Below are 19,708 nucleotides of genomic sequence, written 5' to 3' on the forward strand. Positions count from 1 at the left end.
TACATATAAAGGGGTGCCATGAGTTCACCCACAACTTCAGGCACCTCCCCTACAAACCCTGAACCTGGTTCATAATTGCCCTCCTGGTTTTTGATGGCCTTCCATGGCATTGTCCCTGACAACCACAGAGAGGCAATGTGGGGTCCAGTGGGACAGGACACACTGGACGGGAATTCAGGGAGGACTAGGTTCTACTCCTAACATTGTCACAGTCCTGTAGGGTGATCATGACCATGTCACATCACTGCTCTGAGCCTCAGTTTCCCCATCTGTAAAATGGGGATAATGATACTTTTGTAAAATATTTTGAGATCTATGGAGGAAAGCTGATATGTAAGAGCTTGGTATTCTTATTTTTACTTCTGCTTTTCCTCTGCTACTGGTCACTTTGTACTAGTCCACACTATCTTTTTTAAAACAAAATTTCCCCACCCCTGAGATCTCTAGTGTAGACAAAGCTCCTGACTTTTTAAGCATTGTGTCACATAGACCTAAATGAGGTATAGAGAGGCTAAGTGATTTGCCCAAGGCCACACAGAGAATCTGGAGCAGAACCAGGAACTGAACCCACATCCCCTGAACCCATCCTATGTCATAACTGCAACACAATTCTTCCACTCTTGTAGCAGTTGTTAATGGGAAAATAGCCCTCTGCTAAGGTTTTATACTCATTAGTATCACTCATTTTGTGCTGGGGAGGCTGCTATTTTGCAATCATCATCGGTCATATTTCTCTTCATTTTTCAGGCTTTCAGAATGCCCCAAATAAATCCAATGGCGTTTTCCACACTGACCCTGGATTTCTCCGCAATGTTGCTGTCGGGACCATTCCACTGGATCAGCACTTTCCCAAGGTCCATCAGGAACACATCCCCCTTATTAAAGCTGTCCCACGAAAGCTCCACCTGTCATGAGATAACGAAACAGTGCGTGTTACTGGGGAACAACAATCGTCAAAGAAAACTGGCTCTTGGGGAAGGAACAACACTCTGATATTAACAACATGCTTGTTTTCCTCTGCAAATTTATTATCTATCCATAACATGATCAGGGATTTATCATTTATTATCCTGTTTGAACGGATAAGAACACCAGGCATTTTTAAAATTCAAGGAAGAATGTGTTGTGCAGGCCCATGTGCTGATCTCCTTGTTCTTCTTTTAAAACGTCTAGTTTTCTGGTAACAACAATAACCTCTGTGCAGTACACTGTATGGGAATAAATGATTGGCTGGGCCTAATGGCCAACAGCTTAGAATCATAGAAGACTAGGGTTGGAAGAGACCTCAGGAGGTCATCTAGTCCAACCCCCTGCTCAAAGCAGGACCAACACCAACTAAATCATCCCAGCCAGGGATTTGTCAAGCTGGGCCTTAAAAACAGGAGGTCGGACTAGATGATCAGAATGGTCCCTTCTGACCTTAGTATCTATGAATCTATGAAACTGCTAAGGATGGAGATTCTACCACCTCCCTAGATAACCTATTCCAGTGCTTCACCACTCTCCTAGTGAAATAGTGTTTCCTAATATCCAACCCAGACCTCCCCCCACTGCAACTTGAGACCATTGCTTCTTGTTCTGTCATCTGCCACCACCGAGAACAGCCAAGCTCCATCCTCTTTGGAACCCCCCTTCAGGTAGTTGAAGGCTGTTATCAAATCCCCCCTCACTCTTCTTTTCTGCACTAAATAATCCCAGTTCCCTCAGCCTCTCCTCGTAAGTCATGTGCCCCAGCCCCCTAATCATTTTCGTTGCCCTCCGCTGAACTCTCTCCAACTTGTCCACATAATTTCTGTAGTGGGGGGCCCAAAAATGGATGCAATACTCCAGACGTGGCCTCACCAGTGCCGAATATAGGGGAATAACTTCCCTCGATCTGCTGGTAATGCTCCTCCTAATACAGCCCAACGTGCCTTTAGCCTTCTTGGCAATAAAGGCACACTGCTGACTCATATCCAGCTTCTCTCTCTCTCTCTGCAGGATAGCAAAATCCACTGTAAATTATTGAATGTTGTTTATTCTGTAAGGCAGGGATCTGCAAACGGTGATGATCAATCAGTTGAGTAGAGTTGATCAGAAAATGGATTCCCCCCTGCCCTCATGGAAAAGTTTCAGGACTAATAGAAAAAGCACGGTACCTGACACAAGGAGCTTACAGTGGGGATGAGTAACAATGCTGCTGCTTGAAAGAGATCCTTTATATTCAGTGCTGCAGTCCCAGCTGCCTCTGCATAACAGAGCATGGGCTTCTATAGCACGGGCTTCTAGAGAACTCCTCCCCCAGGCTCCCTGTCTGGGAAGCTCACCCATTTAAGGGTGCAGTGCCCAATAGCACATATACAAACCAACGTCTTGATCCTGCATAAAGCAGGGTCAGAAGCTCTGCATGTACTGTGTGAGCTGGCACTGATGGAGCCAATGAGACTTCTAGCACAGCATAAGGGTAAGCATGTGTGCAAGTCTTTGAAGGATCGGGGCCGAATATTAGCTCTGAGTGGGGAAGGGAAGGGACAGCCAGGGTTACAGCAATGCAGCAGTGCGGTGACTCAGCTTAGACATGTGCATGTCTTGGCAAGCCAATGTGGTCTTAAAATACAATAATATTACAGTATTGAATAATATGTTAATCCTACATAATGATACTTGATATCATCATATGTAATCATTATTATTACAACCACCTGCAGTAGGCCCAAGGGAAATGCATAGAAAAACCGGAACCATTTTTTCTCCAGCTTCAGATGACAAGGCAGCTACAAAATCAAGTTAATCGTTGGCTTGGTTTTAATTGTGTAAAAAATCCATGACTTCGGCTGCAAGGATTGCAAGTCTGATTCTGCTTCCACTTATACCGGTGTCACTCCATTGTCTTCAACATCGAGTTACACTGGTGTAAAGAAGATGAGAATCAGGCTCTGTATTTGCAGCCATTGCTCAGAGGGCTTGATTTGAATCTCACACCGGTGTAAGACGTAAATCCACTGAAATCTATGGCCCAGATAGTCAGCTGGTTCAAACTGATGCAGCACCATTGGCTTCATTGGAATCAGGGTGATTTACACCAGTTGAGGATTTGGTCCTATTGAATGACATGGGTATAAAACTGAAGCGAGGTCAGAATCTGACCCAGTTTTTCTCCCACTGGAAAGCCATATGGTATGCCAGACCATTACCCGACAGCATTGCTCCTATGAAATTCACCACGAGTGACTAATATGAATCAAGTTTCAGAGTAGCAGCCGTGTTAGTCTGTATTTGCAAAAAGAAAAGGAGTACTTGTGGCACCTTAGAGACTAACAAATTTATTTGAGCATAAGCTTTCGTAAGTTACAGCTCACTTCATTGGATGCATTCAGTGGAAAATACAGTGGGGAGATTTATATACACACACAGAGAACATGAAACAATGGGTTTTATCATACACACTGTAAGGAGAGTGATCACTTTAGATCACTTAAATAGGGGCATTAGGGGACGAGAACTGAGGAAGCATTGTTCTAAGTCAGCCGTAAAAATGTTGGCATACTGTAGGGCCACGAGGGTACCCATAGCAGTGCCGCTGATTTGAAGGTACACATTGTCCCCAAATGTGAAATAGTTATGGGTGAGGACAAAGTCACAAAGTTCAGCCACCAGGTTAGCCGTGACATTATTGGGGATACTGTTCCTGACAGCTTGTAGTCCATCTTTGTGTGGAATGTTGGTGTAGAGGGCTTCTACATCCATAGTGGCCAGGATGGTGTTTTTAGGAAGATCACCGATGGATTGTAGTTTCCTAAAGCCCCTACTCTACTTGCGTTACATTGATGACATCTTCATCATCTGGACCCATGGAAAAGAAGCCCTTGAGGAATTCCACCACGATTTCAACAATTTCCATCCCACCATCAACCACAGTCTGGAACAGTCCACACAACAGATCCACTTCCTGGACACTACGGTGCTAATAAGTGATGGTCACAAACACGGTCATTCAATTACAGACCTAAGAGTGGCTATTCTTCAACAAAAAAACTTCAAAAACAGACTCCAAGGAGAGACTGCTGAATTGGAATTAATTTGCAAACTGGATACAATTAACTTAGGCTTGAATAGAGACTGGGAATGGATGAGTCATTACACAAAGTAAAATATTTCCCCATGGTATTTCTCCCCCCCACCCCCCAGTGTTCCTCACAGGTTCTTAACTGCTGGAAATGGCCCACCTTGATTATCACCACAAAAGGTTTTCCTCCTCCCCCCCGCCACTGCTGGTGATGGCTTATTTTAAGAGATCACTCTTACAATGTGTATGATAAAACCCATTGTTTCATGTTATCTCTGTGTGTGTGTGTGTGTGTGTGTGTGTGTGTGTGTGTGTGTGTGTATATAAATCTCCCCATTGTATTTTCCACTGAATGCATCCGACGAAGTGAGCTGTAGCCCACGAAAGCTTATGCTCAAATAAATTTGTTAGGCTCTAAGGTGCCACAAGTCCTCCTTTTCCTAATACAAATCAAGCGCTTCTGCCCTTACCTCTGTGGCTGACACATGCTTCTTCCCCTTGACATGAAGGAGGCGTCTGATGTTGTACATATTGGTCTCCACATGCTTGAATCCTGAAGCCACGCCTCCCTTCTTGTAGCTGTTGGGTAACAGGGAATTGAGGGTTAAAATTAGAGCAGGTAAGAAAATGAGGGTTTTTTCCAGGAAAATGTCAAGTTTTTGGCAAAAAAAATAAAATAAAATCAAAATCCAAAATATCCAGAAGTTTGTATTTGAAAATGCTGCCACAGTGCCTCAGGGGAGTTGTAGTTTGTGCTCCTCATGCTCCCATTCTCCTCGACAGGCCAGGTTCTCTGGTCAGATTACATCTCCCACGATGCACCATGATCTTCCCTCTTGTAACATAGGCCTCATGTGGCTGCAGGGCTGCCCCTAACTGTTCTGGGGCCCTACGCAGCCTCCCCGCGGAGGGGGGAGGGCAGGCCTCTGTCGGGGGGGGGGTGGGCAGGGCTGGCTTGGGGGGCAGGGAGAACCACCCCCCAGCACTCACTGGCGGTGCGGCTGGGTCTGGGTCTGCACTTCCCGCCACTGGTGAGTCCAGGCCCGGCCCTGCTGCAGAGCTCAGGGGCGTGGGGGCGGGGCTGGGGCAGAGCAGGGGCGGGAAGAGCCGGAGCAGGGGCTGGAGCAGCATGCAGCTGCGCAGGGCACCAGGAAATTTGGTGCTCCAAATTTCCAGGTGCCCTGCACAGCTGTGCACTTTGCATATGGGTAAGGACGGCCCTGCGTAGCTGTGGTGCATCATGGGAGGTGGCGTCCATACGGCGAACCTGGCCCATGGAGGAGAATAGGATCATGACCACTTGAAGTGTCTCTCCCATGAGGCACTTCAGGGGCATTTCGGAATTGAAACATTTCAGTTCCCAGACGCTTTTTGCAAATAGAAAACATTGTATTGAAAAATCTAATTTTCCATCGAAAAACAGTTTTGATGGAAAAATTTTGACCATCCCTAATTAAAACAGCATTCTGCAGGGACTCAGGATGCCACCCTCCTCTCTGATGTAAGCTATTTGTGCTTGTGCTGTGGGACATGTGAATCACAATGTATGACTGCAAATCCTAGTGTGACCCTAAAACCACTGAATGCCCAGGGCATATAGGGTACAAGGATCCCCTGGGTTCACTAGAAGAATGTCATATAAGGTTTCCAATTAAATCCTGTGTCACACTGGTCATCATAATCATTGTGAGGTGTACTATGGATGTTGGGTAAGGAGTTACATATATAAACTGATAATTACATACTTAAAGTCTGTGACAAAGGGACTGGTCATCAGGATGATGAAAAGCAGTTGTGTTTTTCAGGCAAGAAATATTTCTCGGTCTATTTACATATAAATTAAATGTTGTACAGTTCACATCCATGTACAGTCTGAGCAAAATTCTAATCAATAGATTACAGAGGTTGCAGGAAAAAACAAACCCAGCCGGGGTTTATCCTGTTTTGAAGAAAGACAATGAACTTTTGAAACTCGATCTGGGGATGCAGATGGAACTCCTCCCCCCACCCCCAGTTATTCCTTCAGTGTGTGACGACAAAGTCATCAGCAAACTTGATCTTATGAGAACTGGCTGGGAAAAGCAATTTGGGGAAGCCACCCTGTAGGAGACAGGGAATGTCTTGTGAATTAAGTTTAGGCTCTGGAAAGTGTGTTATGATTTTTTTCTAGGCAACCATTTGTTTCCAATATTCTTACTTTCTACCACTTGAATCTCTGTTCTTTGAAAAGTTTATCAATATATGGAGAGCTGTGTGCAAAGTAAATGGTGATGCTGAGTTGAACCTTGCAAGCTTGGTGTACTATTCCTCTGGGAGTAGCAAATCTGAGACTTCTATGAGTGCTCCATGGAACAGGGGCTGAGCACTCCAGCGGGACGCTTGGACGACTTGGAGATTGGTGTGTGCCTACAGCTAACCTGCACTGAGAGAGAGGGGACTGGAGGGAAGTGCTTGTGTTGTGAGAAACTGGTGGATTCAGGTTGCTGATACACAGCAACTGCCGGATGCTGGGACTGGACAACAGATGATGGATCATTTGATAATTGCCCTGTTCTGTTCATTCTTGTTGAAGCACCTGGCATTGGCCACTGTCAAAAGACAGGATACTGGGCTAGGTGGACCATTGGTCTGACCCAGTATGGGTGTTCTTATTTTGTTGTTGACTGCTTCTCGCTTCTTCTTCTTAATGTATGCGCAACGCACCTCAGTTGGCACGTGACCAGGATTCATCACTGAATTTGGTCCACTAGTTGAACAATTAGCTTCCCTGGCTCAGGCCAGATACTGAACGGGAGTGTGACTTGAACGCTGATCCATGCTCCTGGGCAGGTGGTAGCGAGGTGCCTCCCGACACTGGGGTACCCTTGCCCAACACCTTTGTCACAAGGTACGATGTCATTAGTTCCTTCCAACACAACTTTATGATGAAGACCCACACACATCCCAAGATGATACATCGATCAGAAACAATTCCTGAGCTGTTTTCCTGGCTTGTAGGGTGCACCAGCAAGAAGTGGGATAGGTGGCACCCTATCATGATCACCATGCATTTTGCACAATCTAACACCTCACATGCATGCATCAGGCCTTGCACTAAATCTCAGCAATGTGCATGCCTGTGTTGGAAAGAAAAGATATAGCTTTGGGGTTTTACAATAGTTCTAGCCCCACTGGTAACACATCAGTAACATAATATTTCAATTTGGTCCACAACTTTAATAATAGTTAACATTTAATAGTTATTAACATAGTTAATAGTTAATAACATGCTATCAGCAATGTGAGCGGGAATTCAGATTTCATAGCATTTTAGTCCAGCTTTGCACAGGTATGGATAACTACATAAGGTATGCGGTAGTCCTGAAGAGAAAGGCTGGTCCACTGGTCTAAATACATTAGACATTGTAAAGCTTTCATATATTGTGGTAATGGAGGTCACATAGGAGTCTAAAATAGACAGAGATTGACTCCAATGGAGTTACTCCTGATTACTGCCAATGTCAAATTAGAATCTTGTCCCTTGTGCTGAGTTTGTTTTATGAAGGTCCTAATGATGTGTCCTGGTTAGCTAAGATGAGACTCAGGCCCGCTGGGGTTTAATAAAGAGGTGGTTTCGGCCCATCCAATTTTTACCCTGCATGTACAGTAAAGATTCAAAGGATTTAGTAGAGACGGGTAAAATGTTTCCCGTTCCAAAATAAAAAAATTGGGGAGAAAAATTTGAGGAAAGCATTTATGAAAATTTTCCCTGATTTTGACCAGCTCTGAGGCTGGCCAAAAAGTTTCAGATTTTAAAATGGTGATGAAATTTTTGGAAAATTTGGAACAAAAACAGGGGGAAAAAATTTTTTTTTAAAAAGTTTTTGACCAGACCTACAGCCTAGCCTGAGTGCTTGGACCAGCCTGGCAGTCTCCATTTATTTCCACTCACATAATGCCACTTTTGAAGTAGCTTTTGAAGGCCTCAGACTCATGTCCCTCCACTTCTCGATGTTGCACTGGGCTCCCCCCAAGCATGTCATCGATCTGGGTGACATAGAAGGCTGCAGCGCCCTGTTCATCCTGAGATGAATCCTTCCCAATCCAGTAGTGCAGGTCCGTCGTGAAGCCATTTGAGGTCTTCTTGTTCTTGGGAAGACAAAAGCGGTATAAAGAGGAGGTCAGGGTGAGATTCGTTGCACTGGGAGGGTTCACACAGTGGAATCATGCAGATCTGCAATTCAGGAACCCAGCCAGCTTGAAAGTGTGATTAGCATCTTGTGAATAATACTTCTGACAGAAGAGAACTGGTATAAACTAGAGAGCCAGATCGCGGAGCTCTTACTCAGGCAAAACTTCCCTGCAATCAGTGAAGTTTCCCCTGAGCAAGGGGAACAGGATTTACCCTTAGTATTCTGCATGCAAAAACCTGCCTGAGGTCAAGCTGTCCTTCTAAGGCCCAGCCCTGTGCCATGGAAGCTTCTGGGAATTTTGCCAGTGATTTCAATGGGAGCAGGATTTGAGCCATAAAGAATGCTGGGAGGCCCTGATTCAGGCAAGCACTTAATGGGACTTAAGCACATGCCTATATTTTTAGGCATGTGCTTACTTGTTATGTCTCAGGTAGATATATGGCCCCATTACCATAGTAACGGAGCGCCTCAAAATCTTCAATTTATTTGTTCTCACAACACTCCTGCTAGGTAGGGAGGTGCTATTATCCCCAGTTCATGGAGGCACAGACTCAGTGACTTGCCTACATTCACACAGGAAGCCTGTGGCAGAACAATGCCTTGATTCCAGATTTCCCATGCCCCAGACCAATACTAACTACTAGACCCACCCTTTCCCTCCCTATCCTAGATCAGGGCCTGAGAGCGGCAACTTGCGAGCTGCCCTTACTCTCATGTTTGGTGAGTGTTCTATTAGTTATTTAATGAATGTTCCTACATGCTTTCGGATCCCTGGACAAAACGCTCTTACACATGTGCATTATGAGGATACAGTCTTCAATTACATGATCACCCACTGTTTTTCCCACAGGATCCCGGCTCATCGAGTACAAGGTGGCAGACTGACAGTTGCAAGGGCATCTGTACATCTGGCATTTCCTAATTTTTGAGTGATTGATTTTGCAGCCTAAATAACATTCACTGAATGCAGTTTTTTGTACGCAATATAGATCATCGGGCTCAACAGGTAGTGATCAATGGCTCGATGTCTCTGCAGAAGAGAAGGGAGGGGGGATTTGATAGCAGCCTTCAACTACCTGAAGGGGGGTTTGAAAGAGGATGGAGCTCGGCTGTTCTCAGTAGTGGCAGATGACAGAACAATGAGCAATGGTCTCAAGTTGCAGTGGGGGAGGTCCAACCCTAATCTTCTATGATTCTATTCACATATATATTATACACACACAATAAATACAAAGTGACTACAAATGGTGTGTGAAACCCTGCTGACTCTCAAACACAGGTCTAGCTCCATGTAATTTGAGGCCCATACATCTCCTGTTGTGATTCCAGTTGCGTGAAGCCAAACAGCCTAAAGAGAAAAGGCAAGCCCTCTGAAGACAGGTGTTTTGTGAATGGTGCTGGCATTTCTCATCACCTATAATGATAAACTCCATCATCCACTGTGCAGGAAAGCTAATAGAGACTCATTTTATAAAATGGTTTGAAGCTAAGTTCTGTTGATCTGTTTTGTTCTGTGAAAAATGCTCAGATAACATTGGTGAGCACCGGTTTAAGAGCCCAAATAGAGAAGAACTTGATTTCTTTAGATATAGCTGTTTAATGTGCAGTGAAATCACTCCATTTAATGTCCAATCCTGCAAGCAGCTCTGAGCTTCGTTGCTCTAGAGAAATCCGTACCCAAACAGTTTGCGACCTCCATACCCAAGACAAAGGGAAGTAATAGCGTGATTACGCTTGGAGGTACAGTGAGATTAAGTGACTTGCCCAGGATCACAGAGCTTTGTCCCCATGAAGAACAGGAACATTTTTGTGGGAGAGAAAAGCCATTTCCTGCCCAGCTCAAGTCTTGAGTCTTAGTCTACTGCCCATCTGTATGTCTATACTGCAGTTAAAAAACCTGTGGCTGGCCTGTGCCAGTGGACTCAGGCATGTGGGGCTCAGGTTAAGGGGCTGTTTAATTGCAGTGTAGACATTCGGGCTCATACTGGTGCCCCGGCTCTAGGACCCTGTGAGGTAAGAGGGTCCCAAATGTCTATATTATTAAACAGTCCCTTAGCCTGAATCACCTGGAATGGGCCAGCCGTAGGTGACTAACTGTAGTGTAGACAAACTCTTCAACACAACCCCACTTTTCCTCCCTATCGCTGTCTAAGGGCTAAGTTCTGTCATCATTTCCTCATGCAGAATTTCCATTCAAGTCAATGGCAGCTAGGTACTTTCATTTCTGAGCACACATGGCTGTGTTTGAGACTTAGCCAGCCTTGCTGTTTGCTTTCAGAAAGCATCTGCTTGAGAAATATGATTAGCTGCAGGGCACAGCGGGCCTTCCCTTCTGTTAAAGATCCCAAGGGTGCCACCCTATGAGTCCCTGAGCAGCAGGCAGGCTGTATTCAGGCAATGCCTGGCCTGGAAAGTGAAACATGTCCCAGCATGAACAAGCTGATTCTTCTAATGCTGGAGCTACAAACACTCCTCCATCAAATAAACCTGGGCTTAGTCCATGTGCAGCTGATCAGCCTGATGGGTGGGAAGAAGAGACCCATTTGAATCCACCTCCAGCCCTGTATAAATCGAAGGAATAATTCTGCTTCCCCTCCATAAGGAAGGCAGGGCAGGATTTGGGGGGAAAACATGGCTGTCTGAGCTCCTCATGTACCAGTGCAATGTGAGCAGGACTAGGCAGAGAAGGGGTGGATCCAGTGATGAGCTGCCAAAATCTTAACAACCGGTTCCCTCCTCACCCCACAAGGGGGTCGCAGTCCCCCCCACCCCGGGATCCCTGCCCCATCCACTCCCCTCCCGACTGCCCCCGGAACTGGGCAGGAGGGTCTCATGGGCCACAGTAGTGGGTGCCCACTCCGCCCCGCCCCCAAGAGCCAGAGGGACCTGCCGGGGGGGGGGCAAGATTGGGAGTCCCAGCAGTGCTTACCTGGGGCAGCTTCCAGGAAGCATTTGGCAGGTCCCTCTGGCTCCTAGAGGCGGGGTAGCGTAGCTAGTGGGGGAGCAGCTGCTCCCCCCACCAATCACATCAAAAGTGGCACCTTAGGTGCCGACTCTGATGGTGCTCCGGGGCTGGAGCCCCCACGGGGAGAATTTGGTGGGTGCAGAGCACCCACTGGCAGCTCCCCGCCCCGCCCCATGCCCGGCCCCAGCTTGACTTTGCCCCTGAATGCACCGCCCTGCTTTGCTTTTCTGCCCCCCCTCCCAGTTCTCGCAACTCAGCTGTTCATGCGGGAAGCCAGGGAGGGCTGAGAAGCAAGTGGCGGCTTCGCACTCAGGCCCAGGGAGGCGGAGGTGAGCTGGAGTGGGGAGCGGTTCCCCTGCGCGCCCCTCAGGTTACCTGCTGCGGCGCAGGGGGCTCCCTTTGTGCCCCCCCTGCCCCAGCTCCCCTCTGCTCCGCCTCCTTGGGCCTGAGCGCGAAGCCGCTGCTTGCTTCTCAGCTGCCCCCTCTGCTGGCTTCCCATGCAAACAGTTGATTTGCGGGAAGTCGGGGGGCAGAGAAGCAGAGCGAGGTGGCGCGTAACTCAGAGGCGGGAGCGGAGCAGAGGTGAGCTGGGGACGGGGACAGGGGGAGCTGCCGGTGGGTGCTCTGCACCCACCAAATTTTCCCCGTGGGTGCTCCAGCCCCTGGAGCACCCACGGAGTCAGTGCCTAAGGCACCACTTTTGGCTGGTTGTTAAATTTAGAAGCCCTTTTAGAACCGGTTGTCCCTCGTGGTTATGGACATTGGACTGGGGGTGGGGGAGGAAGGGGTTGTCCCTCGTAGGACAACCGGTTCTCAAAAGGCTTCTAAATTTAACAACCGGTTCCAGCAAACCGGGGCAAACCGGCTCCAGCTCACCACTGAGTGGGTCTATGGCCCACTGACCTTGCGGGTCTACCAGCAATTCCCCAGTATGGAGAGTATAAGACCTGAGTTGCAGGGGTGATGGAGGAAGGAGAGAAGTTATCCCTCCCCGCACACACACCCGCTTTAGGAAGTGAGCTAAGCCCATCAAAGAGGCTTTCATCCCTTTGCAACCTGGAGCACTGCTCAGAACAGCTGCCAAATGGAAAAGTGAACCTAAGGAGGCCTCTGAACTAGGGGTGCTGGAACAATGTATATAGGGGGAGAGTTGAGAGAATTTTAAACCAAACTGTAAACACTGTTTATGATGGAAACCACTTCAAGCTAAAGGGTGTGGCAGTCCCCCCAGCACCTCTAGTTCCAGCACCTATGCTCTGAACCTGGAATGATCTGTGCAAATGAAGAAGAATTGGGGAGATATTAAAGAAGCCCCAGTACAGCACATTACCCTGGAATATCACCCTGGGAACGCAGGGCACTTCTGCTGCTACAAGCCAGCTGCTCAGCCTAGGTTCTCAGAAGTGCCTCAGCCTTTGGGGTAGCCTGGGTCAAATTGCAAGCGAGCCTGGCTCAAGTTCTGAGTGAACTCATGAGCTCTCCTCACTCCCCTTCCAGTTTTCTTACCACTACACAATACTGTGGTTACAGCACAGGACGGGATGCAGGAGACCTGGCTTCTATTCCCAGCTCTGCTACGGTCTGTGTGAGAGACCGTGGACAAGTCACTAAGGCCTACTTTTGCAAAAACGACCAGTTATTTTGGCTGCCTGAATTTCTAGGAACCCAACTTGAGACACTTTAGAGGGGCCTGATTCTCAAGAAAAGGGCTGATCAGCCGACCCCTGAAAACCAGGTCCTTTTTAAGGTAGCCAAAACTGGGCCCTTGGCACACCCAAAATCCAGTTCGTCAATTTTCAAACTATAGGCCTTCACCTTAGCGATCCCTGTGGGGAATGCAGCAGGAGCACAGAGCATGAGGGTTATTTCAAGAGGGCATAACAGAGATGATTGTCTCTTTCATGCATTTTCCCCCCATTGTTGCTTTTCTGGCCTCTCTCATACTGAATATGCAACTTCAGGCATTAAAATCAGGCTGTTAATGGGATGGCGAAGAAGTTATGTTTTACCACAGTGCTGCTGGAACCAGGCAAAGTAGTGATTTCAGCTCCAGTCCAAGGGAGGTTAATGAAATAGTGCAGAGCATTTCCAAACATACTGACATTTGCTTGACTTACATATAATATGATGTAACAGTCTCCTTTGAAAAAGCCTCCATAAGCCTTTTCGGGAATGGGAACCATTTTCATTTTCTGCAAGAAATTGGAGAAAGCAACAGTAAAAAAAAAAGGCATGGACAAGATACAGCAGTGAGTTTGCTGGGGTAACAAATGGGGTATCCTCTTCTCCTCTGTATATGCCATAAGCCTGGCTCAAAAGAGGGAAGCAGCAAAGATGCAAAATCCAGGCCCCACTGAAATCAATGGGAATTTTGCCATTGACTTCAGGGGAGCCCGGATTTCACACTAAGCACCCAAGAGTGTTGCTCCAAGAACCATCATGTCTTTCTGCTGTTTACGGCCTGTGCCATTGAGTTCACCTTTGCAGAAAGACATATTGCCGCTACACTATTAGAAAGTATGAGACTCCAGCACATTCTGACTCCAGCCACCTACCCACACACCCCAGCAGGTCAAATATAAATTCTTTGCTACTTCCAGACCAGTTGTTGTACTTCAGACACAAGCTGGGTAAACCACGTGCGAACAAAACAAGCACCTTTTTAAAATATTAGGCTCTAAGATTTTGCATAGTGCTAGCAACAGGTGCTGAATTGGAGACTCTATTCACAGCATGTCTCTAACGTGCAGAGCAGAGCAAGCCAATGGACTTCATCTCTGAATTGGAGGGTGGGTGAAAGAAACAGAGGTCAAGACGTGAGTCAAAGTTCTTACACACCACCCATCGCTATACGATCAGAGAGCGACTGCAAATTTGTTAGGTCCCCTAGCTAGGAAAATCCATCCCTAAATTTGTCAAGGATTAATAAAGATGGACAGCTAGCTTAACTCAGTTTTAGCTGAAGCCCAGAAGTACAGGCTGAATTCTCCCTCTATGATTTAATGGACCTTTAAAATAGATCTATCTGTTTTGAGCCTCTGTTGAAGTACACCGCTTCCCTTCGGGGGCAGCGTGGTCTAGTGGGACGAGTGCTAGACTAGTATTTGGGACACCTGGGTTCTATTCCCGACTGTGCCCCTGAGTTGCTGTTGCTAAGTTCTTTAGTGCAAGGACTGTCTCATTAGCTGTCTGTACAGTGCCCAGTCCAGGGAGGCACCTGGGGAATGAATAAACAACAAAGCAACCCAATGCTCAGTATATGTCTCATCTTATCTATGACAGGTTTCAGAGTAGCAGCCGTGTTAGTCTGTATTCGCAAAAAGAAAAGGAGTACTTGTGGCACCTTAGAGACTCTAATATTTGTTAGTCTCTAAGGTGCCACAAGTACTCCTTATCTTATCTATGATTATCAGCAGAGGTAAAGGTCTCCTACTGCTTCAAGCCTGGGTCAAATCCCATGGGATTCAACAGGCATTGACTCAGGCCCTTAGTCCTTTAAATCAAGTGACAGAGCTTCATACTTTTATGGCTGAAAGATTTGAGTTCAAACCCTGCTGTTGGCCTGAGCAGCATCCAGGCTCATCATTATCAGAGGATTTGACTGCTGCAGTTGACCTCTTGGGGCAGCGACAGCCCGGAATAGAGCATTCCTGGCACCTACCTAGTTAACACTGAAGAGACAGAGGGCTTCATAGAGGCAGAGAATTAGCACGAAAACTTATGCTCTAATAAATTTGTTAGTCTCTAAGGTGCCACAAGTACTCCTTTTCTTTTAGCGTTTGGAAGGTCAGTAAACCACATGCTGAGAACCTCCTTGTGTCCCCTCACTCAGATGAGCAGAGAACAGGCAGCATGGATTTCTGGGCTCCATTCAAATTTGCATTGAATTTTCCAGTTCACTTCGAACAAGAATATGAAACCAGGCAAACCTCACTGGGCTGAAATTCAGACCAATGATGTGTGGTTTATGACTCACTCGCTATTTATAGAGCACAGTCCTGGGCTAGCTTGATTTCCGTGTGCTATGGGTGTAGGCAGATATTGACCGCGTACACTGTACATACTGCACACTATGTACACAAGGGCATATTATTGTAATTTCTCAGGCAAATGTTCTGGTTTGGTTTGTTCCATATCAGGCCTTTTATTAACACAGTGCTAGACAATCAAGAGGGGCCTCAAACTCAAGTTAGAAAGAAGGCACACATTTTTACAATTGCGAGGGTGATTCATCCTTAGACCAGGCTACCAAGAGAAGCAGTGGTTTCTCTCTCTTGGATCCTTCACAGCAAGACTGGATACCCTTCGGGAAGAGTTTAGCCAAACACAAGTTACTGGGCTCAGTGCAGGAGTCACTGGGTGAAACACTATGGCCTGTAGATAAGTTGATGCAATATACTGGTTGCTTATGGTCTAAAGATCTATGAAACAATGAACCACATGGGATTCAAAACAACAATCAATGAGCAGGGACGGCAGGTTTGTATAATTTTTGGTGGTGCCCAAAATGGGTCCAAGTCCTGCTCCCCTCCCCCCACACCTACCTAAGGCTCTGGGAGGGAGTTTGGGTGCGGGCTCTGGGCTGGGGCAGGGAGTTGGGGGACAAGAGGGGGTGTGGGCTCTGGGAGGAAGTTTGGGTGCAGGAGGAGTGAAGGGTCAGGCTCTGGGAGTGAGTTTGGGTGTGGGAGGGGTGTGGCTCTGGGAGGGAGTTTGGGTGTGGGATGTGGGCTCTGGACTGGGGCAGGGGGTTGGGGTGTGGGAGAGGGTGAGGGGTGTGGTGCTTATCTCGGGCAGCTCCTGAAAACGACCCTCACACCGTCTGGCAGCGGCTCCAGCAGAGGGGCGGGGGGGGGGTCTCCATGTGCCGCTGCCTGCAAGCACCGCCCCTGCAGCTCCCATTGGCTGTAGTTCTTGGGCTATGGGAGCTGGGGAGTCGGCACTCAGGGTGGGGGCAGCACACAGAGGCACCCTGCTCCCCCTGGGCCGCAGGGACGTGCCGGCTGCTTCCGGGAGTGGTGCGGAGCGAGGGCGGACAGAAAGCCCCCTTAGCCCTGCTGTGCTGCTGGTGGTGGTGACTGGGGGCTGCTGGGGCTTTTAAAATCACCTGGGGGCAGCAGGCAGGGCTGGGAGAGGTGCATGAGGATGGTGGGTGGGGCCGGGAGAGAGACCCAGCCCCAAACATTGGTGGACCCGGGCTCCTGGGCCCTGAATATTCCAGGAGCACGGGCACCATGGTCCATATAACTCACCTCCCCTGTCAACAAGTATCTGAAGGGTGAAAGTGACATATTCAGGGCAATACACGCGTGTCTAACGAGAAGGAATGGAATGAAGTTCATAAAGGAAGGACTGGGGTGAATACCAGGAGAAAGGGCCTGACAAGGTGATCCACTTAGTATTCCATGCGGAAATGGTGGAGACCCCATTGCCTGGGACATTTTAAAGCCAAATGAATGAATAACCAAGCCTGCATGGGGGTGGGTGGGGGGGAAGGGGCGCGGTGGTTGCACTGGATGGTTTTAAGAGACATTTCCATCTCTAATTTCTCTGATCTAAATCTCTACTGCTCACGGTATGTAGCCTGAGAATTACGAGCGTACTAAAGGTGGGGATGGGCGAGGCGGTGGAAGGATCAGTGTGTGCACATACTTCAGAGCATTAGTTACACCTCCTGCTCCAAGTTGCCTCTTGAATCTCACAGCTCTGTGACAGGGTGATCTGAGGGTCAAGGCAGGAGTCGATAGCTTCCCGCATTTTCACAGGCCCTGGCCTACGTTCAAGTTTTGGTGGTGGGAGAGGGGGTTTAACAAGCAGCTTTGGTGGGCACTACAAGCTGGAGAACCCCTTCCAACATTACACACACACACACACACACACACACACACACACACACACACGGCTGTGCTGAGCTGCACCATGAGCCTGCAGCTCACACCGGTTCCGTGGCATTCAAGCCATACATTTTTCTGGTGGCCCAGCTGGTTTCCCCTCATACCAGCATGTCCCTAGGGAACAGACTTGCTTTTAATTACAGTTCCCCTGGAAAATGGCGCAATGCCACGTGAACAAACAGGGAACTGCAATGACTCTCAATCATTCCCAGAGGCAAGATTTTCATCAAGCAGGTTTCACTGCACAGCCCCTGCCAGCGAGAGTTACATGACAAAGTCTCTGCTCAGCTCCTTGGGCTCTGTTCTCTAAGCCTGGAGCTGGGCTCCTGTTTGGGGCACGCTCAGCAGCAGAAGGGCAGCCGTGGAACACCCTTCTGGGGAAAACAGGCCGAGCCAGGCACTAGCCACATTCAGAACCGAATGCAAAGCCTTTGGTAAGGCCTCCTCACCATCTGCAGCATCTCCCTAGCACCTGTCTTACCGTCACAGTTGGCAACAGGCCGTCGGTACCAAGGCTAAGCCACTAGCGCAGACAGGGCTCAGGCATGTCTACAGTCATATCAGTGCTGCTGTGAACAAGAGGAAAGATAGTCTTGTGGTCTCAGAAGAGCTGGGCTCAGTCCCTGACTCTGCCACTGACTCGCTATGGGACCTTGGGCAAGTCACTTAAATCCTCTATTTCTCAGCTGTAATGTGGGAATAGTAATGCTTCCTTTCTCCCACCCTTGGTCTTGTCTATTTAGATTGAAAGCTGTACAAGGCAGGGACGGTCTATTACAGAGTGTACCAGCAGCATCTAGTGCAGTGGAGTCTCTGGTTGCTATGGTAATAAAGTATCAACTTTAGTCCCACAACATTCCTGTTTCCTAAATCAGTATTATCCCTGTTTTACAGATGGGGAAACTGAGGCCCAGAGCCATTGCGTGAGTTGAACGTTACACACAGAGTGGGATAAAGCTGGGAATAGAATCTGGGGCTCCTGATTCCTAGTCTTCCTCCTTCTTTAACTACAAGACCATCTTTCCTCTCTCACCAAGCAATTTTCACAGCATCTCTTTCTTGTAAAACACCCCCAGTCTGTGAAGGATGCACTCCTCTCACCGTACCTCGATGGTCCATATCTGCAGCCCTGGCTTTCTCTCAATAGTGGGGAGGCTCGGGTCAGTCTCTGTCATTCTGTTGGTTGAACTGAAGGGGAGAAAGCAGAAGAGTAGAGTAGAGTAACTATCCAGTTTGGTAAAACTCCAAGCCAAGTGACAGCGAGGCTCCTATAATGTGGATTCATCCATAAGAACAAAAGTCTCTGCAGACTTTTGCTGGATTTAGCCATTTGAACAACAGACTGTGGCTCTGATTCCTCACCTTGTGGTGTCATTTCAAATGAGGATAGATAAAATGCTGCCCCACACTCTGATTTGGCCCCACACTGAACAGGGCCAAAGGGTCAGACAAGATGCCAGGCACAACATAAGCAGGGGATCATACCCACAAATGCACAATGAGGAGTTTGGAGCAGAACGCTGGCCCTGCCTACAAGTTGTCGAGCTTCTTACAGCATGTATTATATGGTGGGGCAGACAGGAGCTTCTGCTGTATGCAAAACCCAGGAATCTCCTCTCACCCCCATTCTTCACTAACTCAACTTTCTTTTGTGTGAGTAAAACAAATAGGCGATTCCCAGGAGAGAGAAAGGGTAACTTTAAAAGCTATGGGACCTGATCTTCAGTGGGTGAAACTCGCCATAGCTCTATCGAATCCAATGGAGCTACATCAATTTACATCTGCTGAGGATCTGGCCCAAAGCTTGGACTGTTGGTTGGTGAGGCACAGATTCAAAGGGGGTGGGGGAATAACAAATACCAGTGGGGACTGTGTTTCTCTTTAGGAAAAAAAAATAGCTCCAAGTCTTGCACTTGCACTCTTATGATTATGTCCATGTATCAAACGTCTTTCATTCCAGAGGCTCCCCAGTGTATAGACAGATAATTCACTTAATCCCACCAGTGACATGCAGCCACCTCTGGGGTATGACCCAACAGCTAATCAACCACTCACAACACTGCAGAACAGTTTAAGCAGGAAGCAAACAGGAATACAAGAGCCAGTAGACACTGCAGGGGGAAGTTTGAATGCAATTTAGCCAAGGTACTGAGGCTAACCCCTCACTTATTTCAAGTAATACCTGAGCTGGAACACTAACAAACCCAGACACCTAGGAGCTTTATTGTCATCATCGTTATTCAGAACATCCAAGCAGCAGGAGGCAGAGAATGTAGATCCTCCTGCTCTGTAAGCACAGGCTACTACCACGGAGTTGAAACAAACTGTGTAGTATCACAGGTTTCAGAGTAGCAGCCGTGTTAGTCTGTATTCGCAAAAAGAAAAGGAGTACTTGTGGCACCTTAGAGACTAACAAATTTATTAGAGCATAAGCTTATGCTCTAATAAATTTGTTAGTCTCTAAGGTGCCACAAGTACTCCTTTTCTTTTTGTGTAGTATCAGTATAAGATCTATGACACGCAGGTGACCAGTTCTCAGGCTCTCCAGTAGATGGCAGTAGAACGCACATGCACCAGCAAGTTCATTACTGTATTTACAATCTTTGGGACAAATTCTCCCCTCGGTTAAGTTATT

The 19,708-nt window shown here is 47.6% G+C and overlaps 1 protein-coding gene across 1 annotated transcript in view; it reads right to left on the bottom strand.

Annotated features, from left to right (window-relative positions):
• VILL (villin like) overlaps positions 1 to 19,708 on the bottom strand; it is a 55,911-nt gene that overhangs the window by 24,405 nt on the left and 11,798 nt on the right. The window contains exons 2-6 of the mRNA XM_038392292.2: positions 18,180 to 18,261; positions 13,300 to 13,374; positions 7,977 to 8,173; positions 4,516 to 4,624; positions 795 to 905 (exon numbers count right to left, since the gene is read on the bottom strand). Coding sequence (XP_038248220.1) covers positions 795 to 905; positions 4,516 to 4,624; positions 7,977 to 8,173; positions 13,300 to 13,374; positions 18,180 to 18,248 — 561 coding nt within the window. The 5' untranslated portion in view covers positions 18,249 to 18,261. The remainder of the gene's footprint in view (positions 1 to 794; positions 906 to 4,515; positions 4,625 to 7,976; positions 8,174 to 13,299; positions 13,375 to 18,179; positions 18,262 to 19,708) is intronic.

This window comes from Dermochelys coriacea, chromosome 2 (assembly GCF_009764565.3).
Source record: "Dermochelys coriacea isolate rDerCor1 chromosome 2, rDerCor1.pri.v4, whole genome shotgun sequence".
NCBI lineage: Eukaryota > Metazoa > Chordata > Testudines > Dermochelyidae > Dermochelys > Dermochelys coriacea.